The sequence below is a fragment of the Amphiura filiformis genome, chromosome 15 (genome assembly GCF_039555335.1).
Source record: "Amphiura filiformis chromosome 15, Afil_fr2py, whole genome shotgun sequence".
NCBI classification, from domain to species: Eukaryota; Metazoa; Echinodermata; class Ophiuroidea; order Amphilepidida; family Amphiuridae; genus Amphiura; species Amphiura filiformis.
In genome coordinates this window covers 6,829,694-6,850,786 of record NC_092642.1, presented here as the reverse complement: position 1 = coordinate 6,850,786, position 21,093 = coordinate 6,829,694, and the positions used below count along the sequence as shown (strand labels likewise).

The 21,093-nt window shown below is 39.5% G+C and overlaps 2 protein-coding genes across 2 annotated transcripts in view; one reads left to right on the top strand and one right to left on the bottom strand.

Moving 5' to 3' along the window:
• Positions 1–10,161, bottom strand: part of LOC140171191 (uncharacterized) — a 35,020-nt gene extending 24,859 nt beyond the window's left edge. Inside the window, exon 1 of the mRNA XM_072194401.1 lies at positions 9,532–10,161. Coding sequence (XP_072050502.1) covers positions 9,532–9,907 — 376 coding nt within the window. The 5' untranslated portion in view covers positions 9,908–10,161. The remainder of the gene's footprint in view (positions 1–9,531) is intronic.
• Positions 10,162–12,114: 1,953 nt separating this feature from the next.
• On the top strand, positions 12,115–20,067 carry LOC140171185 (uncharacterized). Its single transcript, XM_072194385.1, has 3 exons — positions 12,115–12,262; positions 15,567–15,632; positions 16,341–20,067. Exons 1-3 carry the CDS (start codon positions 12,136–12,138, stop codon positions 16,442–16,444), a joined length of 297 nt encoding a protein of 98 aa, XP_072050486.1. The 5' UTR covers positions 12,115–12,135; the 3' UTR covers positions 16,445–20,067.
• The last annotated feature ends 1,026 nt before the right edge of the window (positions 20,068–21,093 follow it).

Here is a 21,093-nt window from a genome sequence, read left to right as displayed (position 1 = left end):
TCAAAACATTTGAAAAACCAAAAATTATTAAAAATTATAAAAAACATGATTTTTGCCCAAATTTTGTCTCTTTTCAATATTTAATGACTTTATGTGAAAAAGTTTACAAACAATTGTCAAGAAATGTTGCGTAGCTTTAATTTGACACCAAAAAGACATCAATAGCTCACCAAATACTGAGCAAATGGTCAAAATACTTATTTTTAGAATTTTACTTTAAAATGGAGGTTTTTGGTAAAAATGCATTTCTTACCTTTAAATTCACTATCTTGTTGAAAAAAAGACATTTTTGTAATCAGAAGAATATTGCCTCTTAGGCTAAACATATAGAGTTGTATTTCAAGTCACATTAGAGATTTCAAAACATTTGAAAAGCCAAAAAGTATTAAAAATGATTAAAAAACGTGATTTTTGCCCAAATTATGTCTTTTTTCAACATTAATATTACCTTATATGAAAAAGATTTCAAATTGATTGTCAGGAACAGTTGCGTAGCTTTAATTTGACACCAAAAAGACATCAAAAGCTTACCAAATACTAATGAAATAATCAAAATACTGATTTTGAGGATTTTCCTATTAAAATGGAGGTTTTGGTAAAAAGTGAAATTTTCACCCCCCCATGCCAGCGCTTTGGCGAGTAAGAAATTGATTTTTGAATTCTGTGGAAAATTCTGAATAAGATAGACTCTGTCAGAATTTTGGAACCCGAGGGGTGATTAAATCGATGCTAGCTGAGGGACTAGTTGTTACCCAATGTTTATGTGGTATTTTTTTATTTGGGGTCAAAGGTCATTATTAAGGGGTCACTTCCGGTCTGAAATGAAATTCCTTCAAAATGCCTCTTCTGGCACAAATAACATAGCATTGACGTGCATTGACATTAGCTACATGTATGTCCATGGGGTGTTCAGAGATTTTGGGGTCAACGGTCATTAAGGGGTCACACCATGGCTGTGTACATGTATGTTGTCTTAGACCACAGCTATGGCTAGTTTTATTTTGCACAAAGCTGTTTAGTGTTCATCAGTACGGAACTCACGAGTATGCAACTCGACACACTTTAACTTCTCATGCCCGAACCTGTGTTGCTGATTGAGGGCGCTATTTATTTATACTTCAGGTTATGCCTGCCAGCAGATCAATGTAATTGTACTATATTCATAAATTCTATGTACATCAATGAATTTCATTTTACAGGAAAGTAACCTCTGACTTGCATTGGTAACAAGTCACTTTTGGCAAGTCATTTTGCAAAAGTTGCAAGTCAAGTCACAAGTCGCAAAAATAGTGACTTGAGTTGTGACTCGAGTCTACAACTGTGTTGGCGATACATATCATGAAGAGTTCATTCTGCTGTAAAAAACTAGTCCCAACTCTAATTAAGATATTTTGCATATGTACTGGTACATACTAATTACTATAATTACATCCAGGGAGGAGGGGCTCTCAAATTTGGTTTGGGATAGGGAGGTGTCAGGTAGGGATGTGACTACAATAAATAGAGAAACTTGCTGATCCCAATTTTCATCACTTAAACTGCTCTCAACTAAAAGAAGTTCTCAATCTATTACAGGCTCCATTAGTGATCTTTCTGGCTGCCTGCAGTCACATCCCTGTCTGTTTAAATCATGACTTGTAGCAGGTCCACTGGCGATTGGATATATACTTTGATCAGCTCGTAATCGGCGGGAATTATTAGGCTTTTATCACTACGCCGAAAAGTAGACCCACGTTAAGAGTGATATAGTTGACCTGCCTGGTTTATATTTTGCGTGTTAAATAAAGTAGACAAAGTACGGGACGTCAATGGATAATTTGTAATACCTCTGGTGAGATGTCACAAGACAATTCTCCAAATAAAATATATTGAGATTAATCCGCGATGTTTTAAGGCCCGCCGATTACGAGCTGATCAAACTGTAGTTTATAGCATGTATAGAGCAGAGGTACATGTAGGTGGACAACACTTTACAGAGATCAGAATAAAAATAAATCGAGAAGCAAAAAAGAAAAAAAAAAAAAATAAATAAATAAAATAAATAAATCAAGAAGCAAAAAAAAAATACTATCCTAGTGCCCTAAGGCCTCGAACCAAGGCTACCTCAGAATTTGGAAAATTTTCAAAATGAAAGCACAAATGAAGCCATTTTTATGGATTTCATTCACAGGCCCGACTTTCGGCCCCGCTTAAGGCATGGACCTACTCAATTACGTAGTATCCAGCACCTTTTGGCAACAGTATTTAAAGTTCATGGTACAAATGTGCACGAAGTGCGCGAAAATTTGTGGTATTGAAGCTAAATTGGTGAAATAAGGTGGAATGTTAAATAAAGTTGCGTGAAGCGCGCAAAAATTTGCACTTTTTAGGCTAAAATGGCCAAACATGAGGTTAATTTGGTCAGAAACCCACATACAGGCGTCTGGGGAATGATTGTATGGACCCCACCAAAACCCACACCCTGGGATCTACACCTATGATCGCAACACGGTGTATGTTACGAGGGGGTATCAAAAAGTTCTAAGCCTCACCTAGAAAGCATAGTAGCATCTCCAAATTTATATAATTGTAATTAAAAAGTATGTTGCCTTATATTTAGTTATAAGGTTATGCACCAATATTCATATATCTGTCATTTATTATTTTCAAGTGAGGTCCTTTGAAAGTCTTCAGATTCAGCAAAGATCCAAAAATGGATAAACAAGAAGCTCATGCAGTGATTAAATATCTTCATAAAAAGGGCATGACACCCAAAGCCATCCATGAAAACATGGTCAGAACACTTGGTGATACCTCTCCTAGCTATTCCACCATAAAGAAATGGGCTGCTGAATTCAAGCGAGGAAGGGAGAGTTTGGAAGATGATCCAAAGTCCGGAAGCCCAAGATCTTCAACAACATCAGACCAAGCGGACGCCATTCACCGGATGGTGCCGAAGGACAGACGCTTGACTATCCAACAAATAGCTGACAAGATGGGTATCCCCCGTATTATTTATGGTTCAGTGCAAAGTGTTTTGACTGACACCTTGGGCATTTAAAGCAAGCTGTCCGCAAGATGGGTGCCGAGAATGCTGACTCCGGATCAGAAACTTGCCAGGCATGACGTTTCGAAGGAACTTCTGGCGCGTTTTCAGACTGATCCGGATATTTTTTACTCCAGAATTATCACCCAGGATGAAATATGGGTTCATCACTTTGAACCAGAATCAAAAAATCAAAGCAAGCAGTGGAAGCAAATTTTCAAGATGGATTTCCACCTCCAATGAAGTTCAAGCAAGTGGCTTCTGCTGGACAGGTCATGGCCTCTGTTTGGGGGAATAGCAGGGTGTCATTATGATCGACTACCTTCAAAGAGGTGAAACCATCACTGGAGAGTACTACGCGTCAGAACTGCAGCAGCTAAAAGAAACCATTAAAGAAAAACGCAAAGGAAAATTGCGAACTGGGGTCCTTCTGCTGCTGGACAATGCCCCTGTCCATAGAGCGCAAGTTGCAGTGGCTGAAGCTGCCAAGTGTGGCTTTGTATTGTTGCCTCACCCAACTTATTCACTAGGTCTGGCACCATCTGACTTCTACCTTCTACCAAAACTCAAATCCGAAATTCGTGGACGCCATTATGAGTCAGATAATGATGTCATTCAGGCCGTGGAGTCCTAATTGGACCAGGTCCAAAATGAAGCTTTCTTCCATGAGAGCTTCAGAATGCGGGAACACCGTTGGACAAAGTGCATTGAGGTCAAGGGGATCTATGTTAAAGAATATGTTGGAACCATGAGTCTACTAACAAGCCTTCTTGTTGAAGCTTAGAACTTTTTGATACCCCCTCATAAGTTGCATTACTCCCTCCATCACTAAAGCCAAAAAGGTCCACTTTGCGAGCGTAGCGAGTGAAAAAACAAAAGGTTTTTTATGCTTTTTCAGTCAGAAAATGTCAAAATTTGCCCATTCCTCTCTTTCTCTCCCTCCCTTTTTCTCTTCTTCTTCTCTTTCTCTTTTCCCTTCCCTTTTCCTTTTTTTTTTTGCAAATTATAGGGGGGAAATGATGAAGTGATGGGTCCAAATACCTGAACCAAGATTAGAGAAACTGCACTTGAGGTTCTAATCATGTATTCAAGAAAAATACAGTGCTCACTAAATTTTGTGGATTACAAAAATATTACCTTGTTTTGCCAAAGCAAAATTCTAATCCTTTATAGTTAGTTCATACTGGCAATAAATGTCTAATTTTGATATTTGGTCAAATTCTGGAAGAGCCAAAAACATGCATTTTTAGGGTGTTTTTCTTACTGTATGTGACCAAATTATGAGCAAACTTTAGCCTAGACCACTTTCCAGGATCTGTGCCTAAACTCAAGATTTTGAGTGCTTACATGTAGACTTTGTTTTCTGGAATCGGGAGTATGGTATGTACAATATCTGTGGTACAATGTATGACTCCAAAGTCCAAGTTTCCATGTTTAACCACACCATTCTGCATGCATTGTAGATTTGTTTACTGGTGAACAGCCAGCTCCACACTGACTATTTATACATGTCTGTGTATAGTGCACCATCATAAAAGGAACGAAGGAGATGACACATGTCATTATGCGTGGGTGACAGAACTTGATATTTTTGAGCATGCAAAAAAAGTTGGAAAAATTTCAGATTTCTGTGATTCTTTCTATGTTACATTGCAAAATAGGTCGCAGTCAATACGGTACTTTTAAGTAAAAAATCTTAAGATTCAATGGGCATTTATCCTCACCCTGTTACCTAGGGAACAAGATATCATAGATGGTGCAAACCATTCTAATTTGAATTGTTTTTGCAAAATAAACAATTCGAGACAATTTTTAATGAAAATCTGAGCAATTTGGGGCTTTGATCCCTCAACCTGTAGAACCCAAAATGTGACCTTTGACCTTTTTGCCATGTAGGTAATCCACCCCACAGGTAACTCACCCTGCACCCCAGCCCCAAACATCATGGCCCTAGTTGTTCCTACCTATGGCCATGAATATGGTCACAAATGTGCTCAAAATTTAGCATAGGCGTAGATCCCGTGGGGATGGGGGGGGGGATAAATCCCCCCAATATTTTGCCAGGGGGGATGGTCCATACAATCATCCCCCCCCCAATGTTGATGCCTGTATATGGGCTTCTGACCAAATTAACCTCATATTTGGCCATTTTAGCCCACAAATCCCTAATTTTTTCCCGCTACGCGCGAATTTATTCCACTTTTGCACAATATTTCATCAGTTTACCTTCAAAATGGCAAAATTTTTCGCTCGTTTCGCGCGCATTTGTACCATGAACTTATTCTATCACCAAAAGGTGCCGGACTCACTATATTTCAAGAAATTTTCCAACCCATCCCCCTCAATGTCAAAAAGAAATCTACGCCACTGAAATTTACACACATGCACCAAATGTTTAAATTAAAACTACTACTATCTCGTGAAGAAGCTATCAAACCTAAACCTGCGACCAACACCAATCGCGTCCCGCTGGTTCTCACATATCACCCTCTGAACGTACGTGTTGCCAAAATCGTTCAGAAGAATTTCCACTTAATTCGCGCAGATCCAGCTACTCATGCCATCTTCCCATCACCTCCCCTACAAGCATACAGAAAAGACCAAAACCTCAGAGACTCTCTCGTCCACTGCCTTGTCACACCTAAGCATGATATTGCCTCTATGACCACATGTAACAGACCGCGATGCAAAACTTGTCGGTTCGTTTATAACACTGCTACATTAGTACAATCAATGCTCCCAAAGATAACTTTAACATCAAGGGTGACTTCACTTGCACCACTAAGGACTGCATATATGCCATTATATGTCGTAAATTATGCGCTTCAGTATACATCTGTGAAACTGGACGAATGATATATATCATAACGTTTTCGGGAACATCTCAGAGATACCAACAGAGGGGACATCACCAAACTAGTTGCAAAACGTTTTTCAACGAACGGACACAGCCAGGAAGACATGCAAATTACTGGACTCAAAAAATGCCACGGTAGAACACAGCAAGTTGCTGCAAAGATGAACAGCAGCTATACTATTTTGCAGTAAACCTTTGACGAAAGCGCGACTACCGTGATGTTGCAAAGTCGAGCTAACAACGCACGGCGCACAGTTCATTCATAAATTTCCACTCAGCAACAGCAGATCACCTCAGCAGCCAATCAGAGACAAGTGCGCCCAACGCAGTAAATACGCGATGTATGCTTAAAATACATATCAACCCACCTACCTACAACATACTAGTACCTGTATGCCCACCTGTAGACGTACAACATACATATCAAAGGTTTACTGCAATTGATTATAATTTTCAATTTAGGAACACTTACTCCTTCAGGAATGAATGTTGATTTTCCTGCTTTCCGTCATTAGGCCCTTTGTGTTTTCTTGCTCGCGCATTTTTTTGTGCTTCCCTGCTCACGTTTTGACAGACCTCATGAAATTCTTAGACAAACAGCTTATAGCCCGCAATAAGCCCAGTCACTCTAACAATTGAGGTCAATAGGTCAACTGCTGATGTAATGCTGTAACCTGCAAGCATCCAGATCCAGATCCTTGCTCTTTTATTTTTGTGCTTCCCCGCTCGTATTTTTTGTGCTTCCCCGCTCACGCTTTCGTCCCCCACTCGCACATGCGTTTATCATAAACGTCATTCCTTGTGGATGTTTTCTTTTCTTTTCACAAGTATAATAGTCATGGCTATGAAAAGGCCTATGGCCGAAAGCGTGCCCAATTTTATTTCACTGTAGTTTCATACTTTTTACTTTTGTATGGTAATTTTTATTAAATGTGTTTACCACAAATCACATAAGACAGCAATGCCCCAAGCACAATGAAAGCATCTTCTCTATTATTACCGGTATTGAAATTAACATTTCTGTGCGTTAGAGAGAACTGCGCGCTGCAAATTGCACAAGATGTGACAGTAGAATCAAGAATGAAAAATATGAAAGTGCCCTCTAAGATATTGTTAGCTCCGAATTTGCAACATCACGGTAGTTGCGCTTGTCAAAGGTTTACTGCAAAATATTGTAACAAAATTTCCTGTGCTAATCAACCGTGCACACAATGCACCGCCTGGCATTGCCGTCGATCGGCAGACCGTCATAGCGCCCTCATTTTGGCTGTGTGATTGCGTGAGTTTGTAGACACTTCTAAGAAATCTGACCTCGGATAGCATCGTGCATCAGCGAGGCTCTGGCGTGCAGTGTCCGAATTAAGAAAATAAAAGGGGTTGTCCCGCGGACAACTAGGTTGTAATTTCTGGTTGTCCACCAAAGTTTTTGGTTGTCCGTAAGCTGCCACAATCTGAAACAACTACATGTGACCAATAAAGTGGAGTGAGTGTAGTCAATTTATGAACAATTACTCTAAAATATTTAACAATTCATCAGTTGTGTCAGGTTTGAGCAAACTAACATGCTGAAAAAGTGACTTTTGGCTCTAGATCTTTGGTTGTCCCCCGGACAACTAGAGCATTATTTTCTGTTGTCCGGTGCATGTTTTAGTTGTCCCGGGCGAACGGCAAGGTCTTAGCCAGCCATGCGTCCACCCGTCTTTAAGACGGGCTAATCTAATTTTAGACGGGTAGATTTAATGGATTTTCTATGTGATAGCTCTAAAACAAATGATTTTTAAAGGTTATGAAATTGAGACTAATTCAGAGTGACATGTTATAAGGCCAAATCAGGACATATTTGACCCCAGTGACCCTTCCATGGGTGTATACAAGTTGTTTTATATTTGAGGGTCAAATTTTGGTATCTGATTGGACGTGTGGTTTCTGATTTCTGGCTAAGACTCTGTCGAACGGACAACCAAAATTTCTGGCGTGCCTGTGGCCCGTATGTTCTTGTATACCGCTGAACTTTTTCACCTGGAGGATTGTGCGGTTAAAACATGTGATATTTTTGCTGCGCCATCACAATCGAGGGAATCATAAACAATCATGGGGGTGACGTGATTTTGGGATGATTATTTCACCGATTTCAACTGATTTGTACAGAATACGGAGGATGATTGGTAATATAACATTTATGCATGTATGATCTAAAATACAAGGACTGCTGCTACAAATGTGATTCAACGATAATTGAATACCTGGTGATTTAGGGAGATTTTCTACAGAATGTGAAGTGCCTCTTGAGTTGTTTTGACATTGGAAACCTGATGGAGATTTATACCTGGGAGATTTATACCGAGGAGCTGTGTCTTAGTTTTCGTTTGCACAGTGAGGATCTCCACTTGGAACTCATCAATGCAGGTATCCCGGAACTGGTTATTTTTCAAGTAGCGCTGGCATCTACTATATAAAGAGAGGCCTTTCTGCAGTAACTTGTACGTGAATAGACATAGTCAAATCACTAGATCTAGTGTCAATAAAAAGTAATCAACATGATCAAGGTGCACCTTCGTATGAACATAAACATGATTAATAGATAGAGTGACCATATAAAACATATGCCCGGGTTTACACACACGTTTTACTTGTCATTGCAATACATGTGTATTGGATCCAATTTATTGTGTATGGTTTAATGTTTTATTATGTGTCCTAGTGATTTCATTTTATTGATTAATGATTATTATTTAGGCTGGAACCAATCAGTGCCGTGTATTTTATTCATGTGTTCCAAATTATATGATGATTTCCAAGGTGTAAAGCAAAATGAGTCTTGTGTGATTTTCTTGTATTATTAAGTAAGCGCCCTCCCATGTTTCATGTGTCAAATTAAGCGCCTTGTTGTGTTTTGCGCATGTTTCACACTCCGAATCCGGCCAGGTTTCTGTGCCTGACCCTGACCCCGCCTGATCTGACTGAACTGGCCTTATTTTCGCTACATTGGTGTCAGGAGTGGGATTGTTGTTTGTGCTCGCTAATTCCGCTACATTTTGGTGGCAGCAGTTCGGTACAATATATTATAACATTTTATGCCAAAAAAATACAATTCTATTTTTGGAGCGATTGCCGAATAGGGTGCAACTCTACTAGTCTTATTACAAGACTGCCCTACCCCTACCCTAAGTTCCTAACCCTAAACTCCGTAAACGAGGACTGGACTCAAGTCTAGCAAGTTGAACCCTATTCGGTGTTATAAATTGTACCCTATTTTTTTATAAAAATTATAATATCATGGCTTTAAGCATGTTAAGGGGGTACTACACCCCTGGCCAATTTTGTGCCTATTTTTGCATTTTTCTCAAAAATTATAGCGCATTGGTGACAAGAAAGATATGGGCAAGGACTACAACTACTGCACTAAAAATTCAGCAACTCAAGGCGAGTAGTTATTGATTTATTGTTCAAATATTGGTTTTCCCTCATTTTTGACTGTAACTCCACAACTGTTGTCTGTGCTAAAATAAAATTTCCAGTGCAGTAGTTGTAGTCCTTGCCCCTATTAAGGCTAATATATTACTTGTCACCAATGTGCTATAATTTTTGAGAAAAATGCAAAAATAGGCACAAAATTGGACAGGGGTGTAGCACCCCCTTAAATTCTTACCTGCTTTGGTTTTACCCTTTCCATGTATATGCCCAGCAACTTGATGACTGAGTGGTTTACACCCTTCAGGAAGGGGAGGAGTGACCACATCAGTATTTCTTGAATCAAGATCAAGGACATCATTATCCATCGGTTGCTGTTGCTGACCAACACTGCTGGCAGCACTGCTCAACTCTTCCACTTCCGCATCGGTCGTGTCGGCACTGCATGGAGAATTGTCATCTTCTTGATCTTCGACGACTTCAGTTCTGTGTTCTAACGCATCATCCATGTCCTCAATAATTTGTAGACTAACGTTAGCAGGTTGTGTGAGGCATTTTTGGTTCATATCAAGCCCATTTGTTGGAAGAGGTGTGTGCGCTGTTTTAGTCGCCATTCTACCATACCACTCAAGTTTTGCGTAGACGACGCGTGTAGTGACCGGATCGTGTGGCGAGTCTTGCCTTGTTTACGATAGTTTTAACACTCATGTACATAGTCATTCGAAGCACAACAAGCTATCGATTTGACCGAGAAATTCTTAATCTATTATGTCCTATATCATATTAATCAGCAAAAACACAAATAGTATTTCACAGCTTGTCCTTGGGCTTTCAATCAGGCGAAATCTCCGACTGTTGACTCGCTCGGTTAGGGATCTTTTTCAATAGATTGATGAAATTGATCATCAATCGATAATATAAAAGGGGGCGCCGTATTAGAAAGATTTCTTTTCAGCAGGGGTTGGGCACTGAACCTGTTTTCTCTTCATCGTGTTCATGAATGATGATTGATGCGGAACAGTAATTAATATTGAACTTGACATCATTCATTCTTTCAAGTTCAGCAGGGGATGGGCTGGGGGCTGGGGAAAAAAGGGTCACCAAGTAGAAAATTGGGGGGATGGACAAAATTATTCCGCTATAGGCTTCCGGGGTACAATGTAGGCCTATATCCCGGGGCCGCGGGGGGTATATCTTGTTATATCGTGTTTTAGTGCTGTAAAAATTATGGTCAGGTGAGAACCAAGTACAAGCAACCGAAAGCATTCGGTAAAAACAACTCAGAAACAAAAAAAAGGACAAGGATTTGTTTTTCTAGTCTCAGTTTTTAGTATAGCGGGAAACATCATTTTTTTAATTGATTGGTGGGAGGACCCTGAAATTTTCTCCGAAGCCATGAGGGGGAACGTAAAAATAGCGAGAAAAAGTATGGAAATCATCTAATCTCCCAGCCCGCGTAAATAATGACCACTCCCTAAAGGGTTCATTGGCTGCGCACCTTCTAGGAGGTCATCGTGTAGGCCTATGACTTTAAAAAAAACTGGTGCATCGGCAGTGGCTCCGGAACCGGGGGGCCTGGGGAGCCCGGCCCCTCAATAATTTTGGTGAGCGGCCCAAGTAGCCTACCCTAGAGCCCCCCACCCAATAATCTGAGGTAGTGAATTCGTAATTTTAGGGTAAAATTCATAATTTTAGGATCAGATTCACTATTTTAAGTTCATAATTCATAGGTAGGCCTATAGGTATACGTCTACAATTCATGTAAAAATGTATATGCATTTCAAAAGCTTCCGCGCCCACCCCCTTCAGCGTTTCGCGCCTCGGAGACGGCCAAACATTTTGCCCCCCCCCCCCACCAATATTCAAAATCTTCCGGAGCCTGTGATCGGGAATATTAGAATGGGTGGCCTATTGACTGTGACAGGCACAAACGGGGTCCCAAAACATGGCTTGAAATAAGGATTTCAGATCCAGGAGCAATTTTGGGTGTTTTTTGTGTAAATATTGCCCCGGCCCTGGTCTATACAAATACACACAGTTCTGAACCAGGGGCATTTTGCCTTTTAGCAGGGGCAAAATTTGGACTTTCATCGCCTTTGAGGGGCGCAGAACCGGCCGTGGCGCAGAATCGATGCTGAATTGGTCAATTTGGCGCCCCCCTAAGGGTGGCGCCCGGTGCACGTTGCCCCCCCCCCCCGCCCCCTAGTTACACCACTGGGTAAATTTGCTAGTCTATAAATTTGCCCCTTGCTCCTGCCAGTTATTTCAAGCCCTGGGCCCCTGGCGGGGCCCCTGGCCCCCGGGGGGGCCACTTGTATTTCAAGGTGGACACCATGCTCATGTATAAAAACAAGAAAAAAGGGTTGTTTTTCAGCACTGGGCAAGTACAGCGCTGTACCTGTTTAGGGTGTCAAAAACGCCAAAAATCAGGAAAAAGGGTATACTTTTCAAGCAAAATACTTGCTTAGGGTACCAAAGTTTAATGGCAAAATAAAAAAAGGGTGAAATAGGATATGTTTGGCTTCTATCAGAACATATCTTAGGGTAAAACATTAAGAAACATCAAACTACTTATATTTAACAAGAACCTCAACATGAATTTTTACTTTCTTAGTGTTAAAAAAATGGCAAAATACTTGTTTAGGGTATGTTTTGCATGCGCTTAGTAATACTCGTTTAGGGTGCATTTCAAGAGTCCATACATGAGCATGGTGTCCATCACGTAATGTAAGTGGCCCCCCCGGGCCCTGGCCTGGTCCCAAATCCCCCACCCAAAACCTTTAACTCTCGGATACTGCCCAACCCTTAAAGTAAGCGCCCAACACTGAATAAATATTTCAAAATGGCGACCTCCAGTGGAGAAATCGGCAGTGGAAGTCGATCTTTTCGAAGCTTTGATTCAGTGGATTCAACACCCAAGAAGGCTTTGTTTAAATCCCCTACAGCATTAGATGAAGAGCAAATGATAGGTTTGTGAAATTTATTTTCCTCTGTGATTTATGTAGTTCAATTTATTAAACTTTCCGCCACCCAGAAGTTATTTGCCTTGCCCTGAATGATCATGTTGATAGCCTAGCCTGGCTAGCCTAGGCATGATCACAAAATTTTCAAGTAGGTTTTTTCACATGGAAATTATTTTGTTTAAAAAGGTGATCATTTAAAATGAGGGGTCAACCATGTCTGTAGCTCAAATATCAACAAAGTCATGGGCAAATGTCTGTTTTTAAAATTTTTCATTTTTTTGCGGCCATCAAACATTGACGTCATTGACTAGTCTATGCCTTAGAATGGAATGACTAGGTATGCCAGGCAAACACATTTGCTAGTCAGCCAAATTCGCCGACAATGTCAATGCATTTTTACATAGAAATTTAAAACAACTGGCCGAAGAAAGAAACCTACATTATATGTTTTCTATACTTCACTTGACCCAAATATATGATTTTTTATGGTGATAAGTCACTCGCACATGGAATTTTAGAGGATTTTGATAGCAGTTCCATTAAAAAAGCTGCTATCATCATGAGACTAAGATCTAGAAACACCCCGAAATGCCGTTTTGGGGAATTTTGCTAGCTGGATCTTTTTTGACATTGTTTGATGAACGTCCATCTTTGACAAGATGTAACTTTGCTACGGAAAGTGCTATGAAAAAAGGTTTTCATTTTGGCTTTGTTTACTCAAGGGCTTTAATTTGATATATATAAAATGATGCAGTTTGATGGCAAATTTGAATTCACCTAGCATACCTAGAATGACTTACAGTCTTACTGTACAAAAGACTGAGCCAGTAATGCATCATTTTTCACCACGATGATCCGTTTTACACAAAGGCGATTTTATTTTATGAAATCTAACTATCACTGCATGTTGACTTCTGTATCAAGGATAAAGGACCAGCACTTGTATTTTCCTATGGGGATTACACAGTTAAGCCATTTACTGTGGTCGCAACTTTTTGAGCTTTTTTAGTTGAACGTCGCCCTCTATAATAAGCAATGTGGACATACCTACCTTTGACATTGTCATACATAGAAAATTTAAAACATAGAATTAGTCCGAGGTGCTCTGACGATAACACTCCGATCGCCATGCAATCTAGTCCTAAACCTTAAACATCATTTTCCGAGGCACGGAAGTACACCAAATTGGTGTCGGGTGACCTTTGACATTCTTTTGTGGCGAGTGATGGTCTTTCAATTCACGCCGAGTGTCTGGATCTGGATCTGGATTGGTTACTCCGTATGAGCAGGTACCTGCATCTCAACAGAGGTTTTGACCTTTGAATCCTAAGCTTGGTGTGCGGTGCAAAAAATAATCATGGAGAACTAAGTAAAATGGGTCCAGATGGCAGTCTTGAAGGCCTTGAAGTCAGTAATGTCCAGTATGCTGTGAGGGAGGCTGTTTCAGTGAGGTATTGTCCAAGGGAAGAAACTGTTTTCGTAGCTGGTTGCTGTAACTTGAATTTGCATGTAGGTTGAAGGGTGATGACGTCTAGTTGGTCTGGTTGGTTTGGTCAGATGGTCTTGCCAGTCGATGTCAACTAAGTTGTGGGTGATACGGTACATCATGGAGAGTCTGGTTATCAGTCGGCAGGTCTCTAAACTGGTCCACTCAAGTTTGGTCAGCATCTGAGTCACACTTGAATCACGGGAGTAGTCGTTGAAGCAAAGACGAGCTGAAGATCTCTGGATCATGTCAAGGAGATGTTTTTCTTCTTTGGTTGACGGGTACCAGGCAGCTGTGCCGTAATTTAGCTTCGGCTGAATCAAGGATTGGTACAGGCGAGACTTGACATCAGTTGAACAAGCACGGAAATTCCTTCTGATGACTCCCATGGTTCTTCTGCAATTACTGGTCACTTTTTGGATGTGGTCTTTCCACTTCAGATTGTCAGCAAATTGGAGACCAAGGTATGGATGGGTCTTAGTAGACACCAGTTTGTTTCCACAAAGCGAGTAATCAGAAGTAAGCACAGTCTTCTTAGTCGTGAAGTGCATGGTATAGGACTTGTCAGTATTAAATGTCATTAACCAATCAGAACCCCATTTAGTGAGGGCGTCCAAATCTTGTTGAAGGATGGTAGCATCTCCGGGAAAGTCCTTGACAGGCTTGACTATGCTTCAGTGGTCATGAAAGAATTCAAAAGATAACCTCTGCCCCAATAATCCCAAGATATTGTCTGAAACTGCACCTCGGAAGATGTATGGTAAGAACTCGGTCCTCAAATGATAGTCATATAACGACCAAAAGATAAGTGACTGACTATCATTGAGGACTGAGTTCCGCAGTCTACATGCAATCTACGGTGTAGTAGGCCAGTGGGACAACGGAACCGCTACGTGAACAAGCTACTATTATAGAATAAATGAATAAAAGGGACGGCCCAAAACGACATGGCGACGCATGTACATTATTCAACCACAACGTAGGTTGCATAGTATGCCTGATATATTCGTTTCATAGCTCAGTATAGCAATGATGATGCTATACACTTGCAATACATGCTTTGAGATACATGTTTATAAAGAAAATGGTTGTTATAAGTTCAGACCAATTCATGGTATATTACGGATATTAGATGATATGATATAAGCCTGCGTGATAGCTAGGCCTATAGTAAAACATTCCATGAACCGTAATCTAAAAAGATAAAAATAAAGCCCCAATTACTCTGTGTTACAAAATTTAAAATCTGTGTTACAAATTGTTCAATTTCTGTGATTTTCCATTTTCCACTATAAAGCACTGAAAAGTGAAAACAAACATGTTTTAAAAGTGTACTTTGTCTTACATAGTACATACTATACGTGTACCTTTTTACTGTAGTCTCTAGACTCCATTAAAATTGAGCATCATCAATGGTTGATTTAATACTGCTAAATAATCACTTTCCTTTGTTTTATTTTGCAAATCAAAACAAAAACTTGACATTTTAGGCCTACAGTTTTCACTAATTTTGTGGCATTTTCAAATTTCCGTGAGCAAACCCTGAATTCCGTGAATTTTTCCGTTTTTCTGTATCACTCACAGAGAAATCGTGGCTTTAATCTAGGCCAACCTTTAATTATATACCGGTACCATGTCACTTCAAAGGGCTTGACTCCCTAGGTAAAATCCTGTGCATGCCACTGGTATCACATATAACTTGCAGTCAATGGCCTTCATACAGTGTATATGGGTGGGCCCAGAAATATTTTGTTGCTTTTGTCATTGTTGTTGATAGACATTATTTCTATCTTTTATTTTTTATTTTACTTCGATTATTTGCAGATCCACTTCTGGACAAGCTGCAGGTGGAACATGATACAGAAGCATGCCTCAAGAACACACAGAAAGGTGAAAATATGTAGCAATATATGCCATAAGGAAAAAAATAATATATCTCAAAACTTGTCAAGATTTAAAAGAAAAAATCAAATGCACTTTTGTATCCTCCTTTTTTGTTCTTTTTTTATTTCCCAACTCAAACTCAGTCAACATAATCTTCAGATGCTTGGAACCGACACACGTAATGAAATGTTTTGACTAATATATAGTATTAATCACACAATTCTTTGGAGAACAAAAAAAACATCAAATCCTCTCTCCTTGTGGCGCATCTGGAAAATGCAGATAACTTGTGATAAAAAACCTACCAGTCAGTTCTGTATAAGGATAAAGTATCAGTGTAATATGCCAGCTTGTTGACCACATTTGCCTTCCCAGTAAAAATGCCCAGACCAGCTATTTTCAGCGACCCTCTTCACTAGGTCTCTTGTGACTGGTGGAGGTTTCATCAGCATTATCTCCCAGATTTCAGCTGTTAATGCCTTGATATGCTTGACATAACAAAAGAAATGCTTTTGAAACACATTTTTATAGACTTTCTAGTGTTCAACATCTAGGAATAACTTGGTGTCCACAAAATACAAATTTTCAAAACCAATACCTTTTGATTGTAATCTTTAAACTCTGCTAAATTATTGGTTCCAAGTATTAAATAAAGGTGTTTTTCAATTTCCAAGGATTTGATAAACATTTGCCTCTACCTGTGTTTCCTTCCAGAGCTGCATGAACAGCGCCTTGAAGAATTACGCAAGAAACTGAAATGGCTAGAAGATACAAATTGGAAATATGCTCCAGCAGAGAAATTGATTGGTTTAGAGTAATGATCACATGCTTGCTCCAGGAGAGAAGCTGATTGGACCTTAAGTGATAAGGTGGTTGCTGATTGGTTGATATTGATCATGTGGTAACACCAGCAGACAGAAAAGGTGATTGGTCAAGAATTATGCCAAGATGTGCTTCATCAGAAAACACTGAATGTGGAGAAATATCAGGAAGTTGGGATTGATCAACAATTATTGGTTAGTCCAGTAGAAAAGCTGATTGGTCAAGACGATAGTATGCTTGCTCTTGCAGAAAAAACTGATCGCTCTAGACTATGCTCCACTTGGCTTCCTCAAGACAGTAGTATCTGCGTTTGATACATGCACTAGTTATTAAAGGCAGTGCATCTGTAGTGTAGAGTTGGGCGACTATCACTTTTTTCCTAGTCGACTAGTCGGCAGCAAATAGTCACGACTACGACTATAGTCGCGACTATCTGTGGTCAAAATAGGACCCAAAAATTGGGTGAAAGATTGGGGCAAATTTACGATAACAAGTCAACAACACCAATTTAATAATGATTTATGGACTACATGATTATTTGTCAATTAGTGTTACTATTGGTAAGACAATGATAAAGTTTTTATCAAATATTCGCAGTTTATATGATAGTATTTGGTTGGTTTTGGTGCGGATATCTGGCACTTTTAACATGATTTTTTAACATAAAAATATAGTTGTGTTAGTCGACTTTTGGTTTTCAATAGTCGTAGTCGCGACTACCAGTAATAGTCACGACTAATGGCGACTTAGTCGCCCAAGCCTACTGTAGTGCGCACTGCGCAATACGACATGTGCGCTACAGATACACCACCTTTTATCATACAAGTATCTCATGATGCGGATGCTACTGTCTCTAGGACCCCGTTTACACAGAGTCTGAAGTCAACTTCAATTTTGGGTATAAAGGGTCGCTGTGCTTTGAATTCACCTTCAGAGGTTGACTTCTAATGTCAACCCAGAGCAACATTTGTCAAATTCAAACTTGACTTCAAACTCGACTTATGCAGTGTAAACGAGCATCCAATTAGAAGTCAACTTCGTAATGGTTATTTGAATCATGAGTAAGTGATGACATAAAAGTCAAATTCACAATTTGTTTTGAAGTCGACTGATGTGTAAACACCGCATCAACAAATAATTTATGCTAATCCCTTAGTTGCAATCTGAATTTGATGTCGCAATTGACTTTTTTGTGTGTAAACAGGGTCTAAGAAGCCAAATGGACTATAGTTAATCACATTCTGCAACAGAAATTGAAGATGTTGATGGTTAAATGAAACTGTTGAAATTTGAAAATGTTTTTAGTTTGAGGTTGAAGGCCTGATTTACCTTTTTGGGGGCCCTGGGTCAGGCCAAAATTTGGAGGCCCCAAACTAACCTTGAGGAAGACATGTGCAGTTAAGTTTTGGTTTCTCACTATGATTGACAATGGCAGCAGCGCAAAAAATTCAGATCTTAGTCCAAAATAAAGGTGAAATTTGGTATTAGAAGGTTCAATGCAACTTAACCATATTTTGGCCCAAAACATGATGTCTTATTTGCTAAATTCGCTACGCTTAAACGCGAATAAAATATTTTCATACGCGCTGCCGCTGTTTCCCTAAACATAATAAATACACATAAAAACAACATTCATATGGGATATGACGCCTTGCCGCAGCAGCTCCGGACAGTGTTGTGCTGAATTATGTTAAACGTGCTAAAAGCCTATCCTTAGCCCTACGTACCGGACCGAGGGGAAAGTTAGATTAGCTTACCAGACAAACTCGAAATTGAGAAAAAGCGTTCTTAAAAGACGAAAACCTCTTTCTGTTGAGATCTAGAAAATGAACCGTACCGGTCTGACCTGGCTGTACTAATTACAGGATAAAGACCTACCCTTAAGCCTACTTATCAGACCAAGAGAAAAATTAGATTAACTTACCCAACAAACTCCAAATTGGGAAAAACATTCTTAAAAAAAAAAAAACCAAAATCTAACCTCGTTCTGTTAAGATCTTGAAAGTTTACAGATCTGTCCAGGCTGAATACGCAAGCGTGAAGTGAATTTCATCCTTCAATGAAACGCCTGAATAACCAATCAATCAATACGATATTGTTATACAATCGATGAACAACCTTTGTTCAACAGCTGTAGCTCCGTAAGAAAAAACATATGTCATGATGATGTCTGTATAGAGATGAAGAAGATCACAGCAGCTGAAGGGAGTATCCCATCATGCATTGCAGTGTACCTGCTTCCATAGTAAATATATGCAAGAAATAAGTGGGACTCACTTTATATGGAGTATGGACAGTTTTTTTTTTACCCTTGTTGAAGCACCTAAGTTGACGTGAAGGATTTTGTGTACATTTTCTATGGCATGTGCAGTCCTATTTAGGTACCACAAAGCATAATGGGATATACCTTTCAGCTGCTGTGGAATTCACCCATTGCATGATTCCACCATATGCGAGGAGAGCCTTGATCTGGCAACATGCTTGAATGGAAATCGAACCAGTCATATATAATAAAAGACAAAGATAAAAAGACTAGTTTGCATCTGACGTCACTGTCAATCAAATTCCCTACGATCCTTGATTGGTTGAAAGCGCGTAAAAAGGAAGATCGATTTATCTGGTGCCGATCGGAGAAAAGGAATAGCAGAACATGGCGAAAAATTACGTACTTTTACAAGGAAAAAGCAACTTTTCTAGGCATTGTTGACATGGTGCCTTCACGAAAGAAAGTTTTCTACTATAAAGATCTAACTTTTGAGATGGTTTGTATGTTCGAAGGTGCAAAAATAACAATAAGGTGCCCGGTTTTACCGCCGTGTTCAGCAACTCATATCATCACGACACTTGTAAACAAACCATGCTGAGTTTGATTGACAGATGACATTAGATGCAAACTAGTCTTTTTATCTATGTCCACAATTATAACATTGCATAAAGTTATGTCATGCTTCCTTTCATGTCTATTCCCAGGTTGAGGCTCTCCCCACATATGGCGGAACCGTGCAATTGCAAATATTGCAGTCAGTAGCATGCAAAATTTTCAAAAGAGGTGGGGAGCCACAAGTCTTTGATTCCCCAACTGCTCAAAAATTGTCAGCTTGCTTCGCCAGCTGTTATTGCAATGCTAATTGCTAACCCTTTAATTTTACACTGACTGGGTGCATTTTCCCTGACTGACAAAAGTGAGGAACCCCAGTCCAATGCTACTGGATACAGTGGGCTTTTGAATAATTTTATGGTTTTGGCTTTTCCCAAACTAGGAGAAGTGAGAATGAAAAGGAAAGAAATGAAGGACAAAGATAAGAAAGGAAGACTATATGGCCCCTATTAAACTCAAATCCGGGATCTGCCCAGACCTGCAAATAGATCTATTCCAGTTGAAATTAATATACAGGCCCCATTGGAAGACATGTCCTTTTAGGAATGTGAATTTCATATGGTACCGGTTACCTGAGTGGGTGACTCCATTTGAAATGTACATCCCCTGTGTGGGAGATTAGGGTCATGTCTTACTTGGGGGTGGATTTCAAATGGAATATTTGTGTAAATAAATATTTGTATTTATAAATCTAGGTGACCAACTATGTAAATAAAAAACTTGTAATGCTAGATTATACAATCAGGTATTTTGTGTGTGATGCACCATTCTTAAAATAATCTAAAGGATGTCAGATACTAGTGGTGTACGGTATCAAAAACTGTTTTGTTTACTAGTTGTTTTTCAATTTAAAAAGTGAAGGGTATGTCAGCAAAGAGCAAAAGTTTTATGTGCAAATGGATTGCAAAATACCCAGCAAACACAAAAATGTTCTTAAAACGTTTATTCAAAATGTTTTAATAACATTTAAATGTCGGGTTATATATAAGATCATGAATACATTTTTAAAACGTTATTGTAAAATATCTTGGGCAATTTTTTTATCAACAACAGTTAAATAACATTCTGTTAAAAAGTTTTGCATCACGTTTTCAAAAATGTTTTATTAATGTTATTAAACTGTTTCCCGACATTTAAACCTTTTCTGTGTTTGCTGGGGAGTGCCTCTTATACAGTTTCTGCTGCGATATGGAGTATGCGTCTCCTTTTCATGATCATTCTGCCAACCTTGATTTTCCAGCAGCCAATCACAAGCGTGCATGGCCGCGATATTGCAGCGCAATGCGAAAAAGTTGAACAAAGCTCAACTCTCATCACCGATGAAATTTCCACTGTGCGATGAGAAGTTTCACCGCCAAGCTCATAAAAACCTGGCTCAGATTTCATTGTGTCCGCGATATCACAGTGCGATGTGGAGTCTGAATCGGACTTTAGGGTTTAAGCTGGGCTAGTGGGCAAGATCTAATAGTGCAAAGAGGATGAAGTGGCAATGACCAAAATTTCATATTTTATTGTATCTATTAAAAATGTGGATCATATCTGACAATATCTTTGTGACAAGATTATGACACACTTCATACGAATTCAAATTTAATTTAAAACATTTTTATATGAGAGTGCAATCTGTTAGGGATAATATGCACCATGTGCACTTGGCTCCCAGCTTTCAAGTTCTTCCAAGTCAAAAACCTTGAATCTTACTCTCTTTGTCCAGTTTTGTTGAAGCCCCGCCAGAGCAGTTCTTCTGGGGTGAACCAAACCTGTCTG

Excerpts from the sequence above, each read along its gene's own strand:
- LOC140171185 (XM_072194385.1), top strand. The coding sequence starts at position 12,136 with ATGGCGACCTCCAGTGGAGAAATCGGCAGTGGAAGTCGATCTTTTCGA. Across the intron at positions 12,263-15,566 it reads AGATGAAGAGCAAATGATAG|ATCCACTTCTGGACAAGCTG; the intron begins GTTTGTGAAATT and ends GATTATTTGCAG. Across the intron at positions 15,633-16,340 it reads CCTCAAGAACACACAGAAAG|AGCTGCATGAACAGCGCCTT; the intron begins GTGAAAATATGT and ends GTTTCCTTCCAG.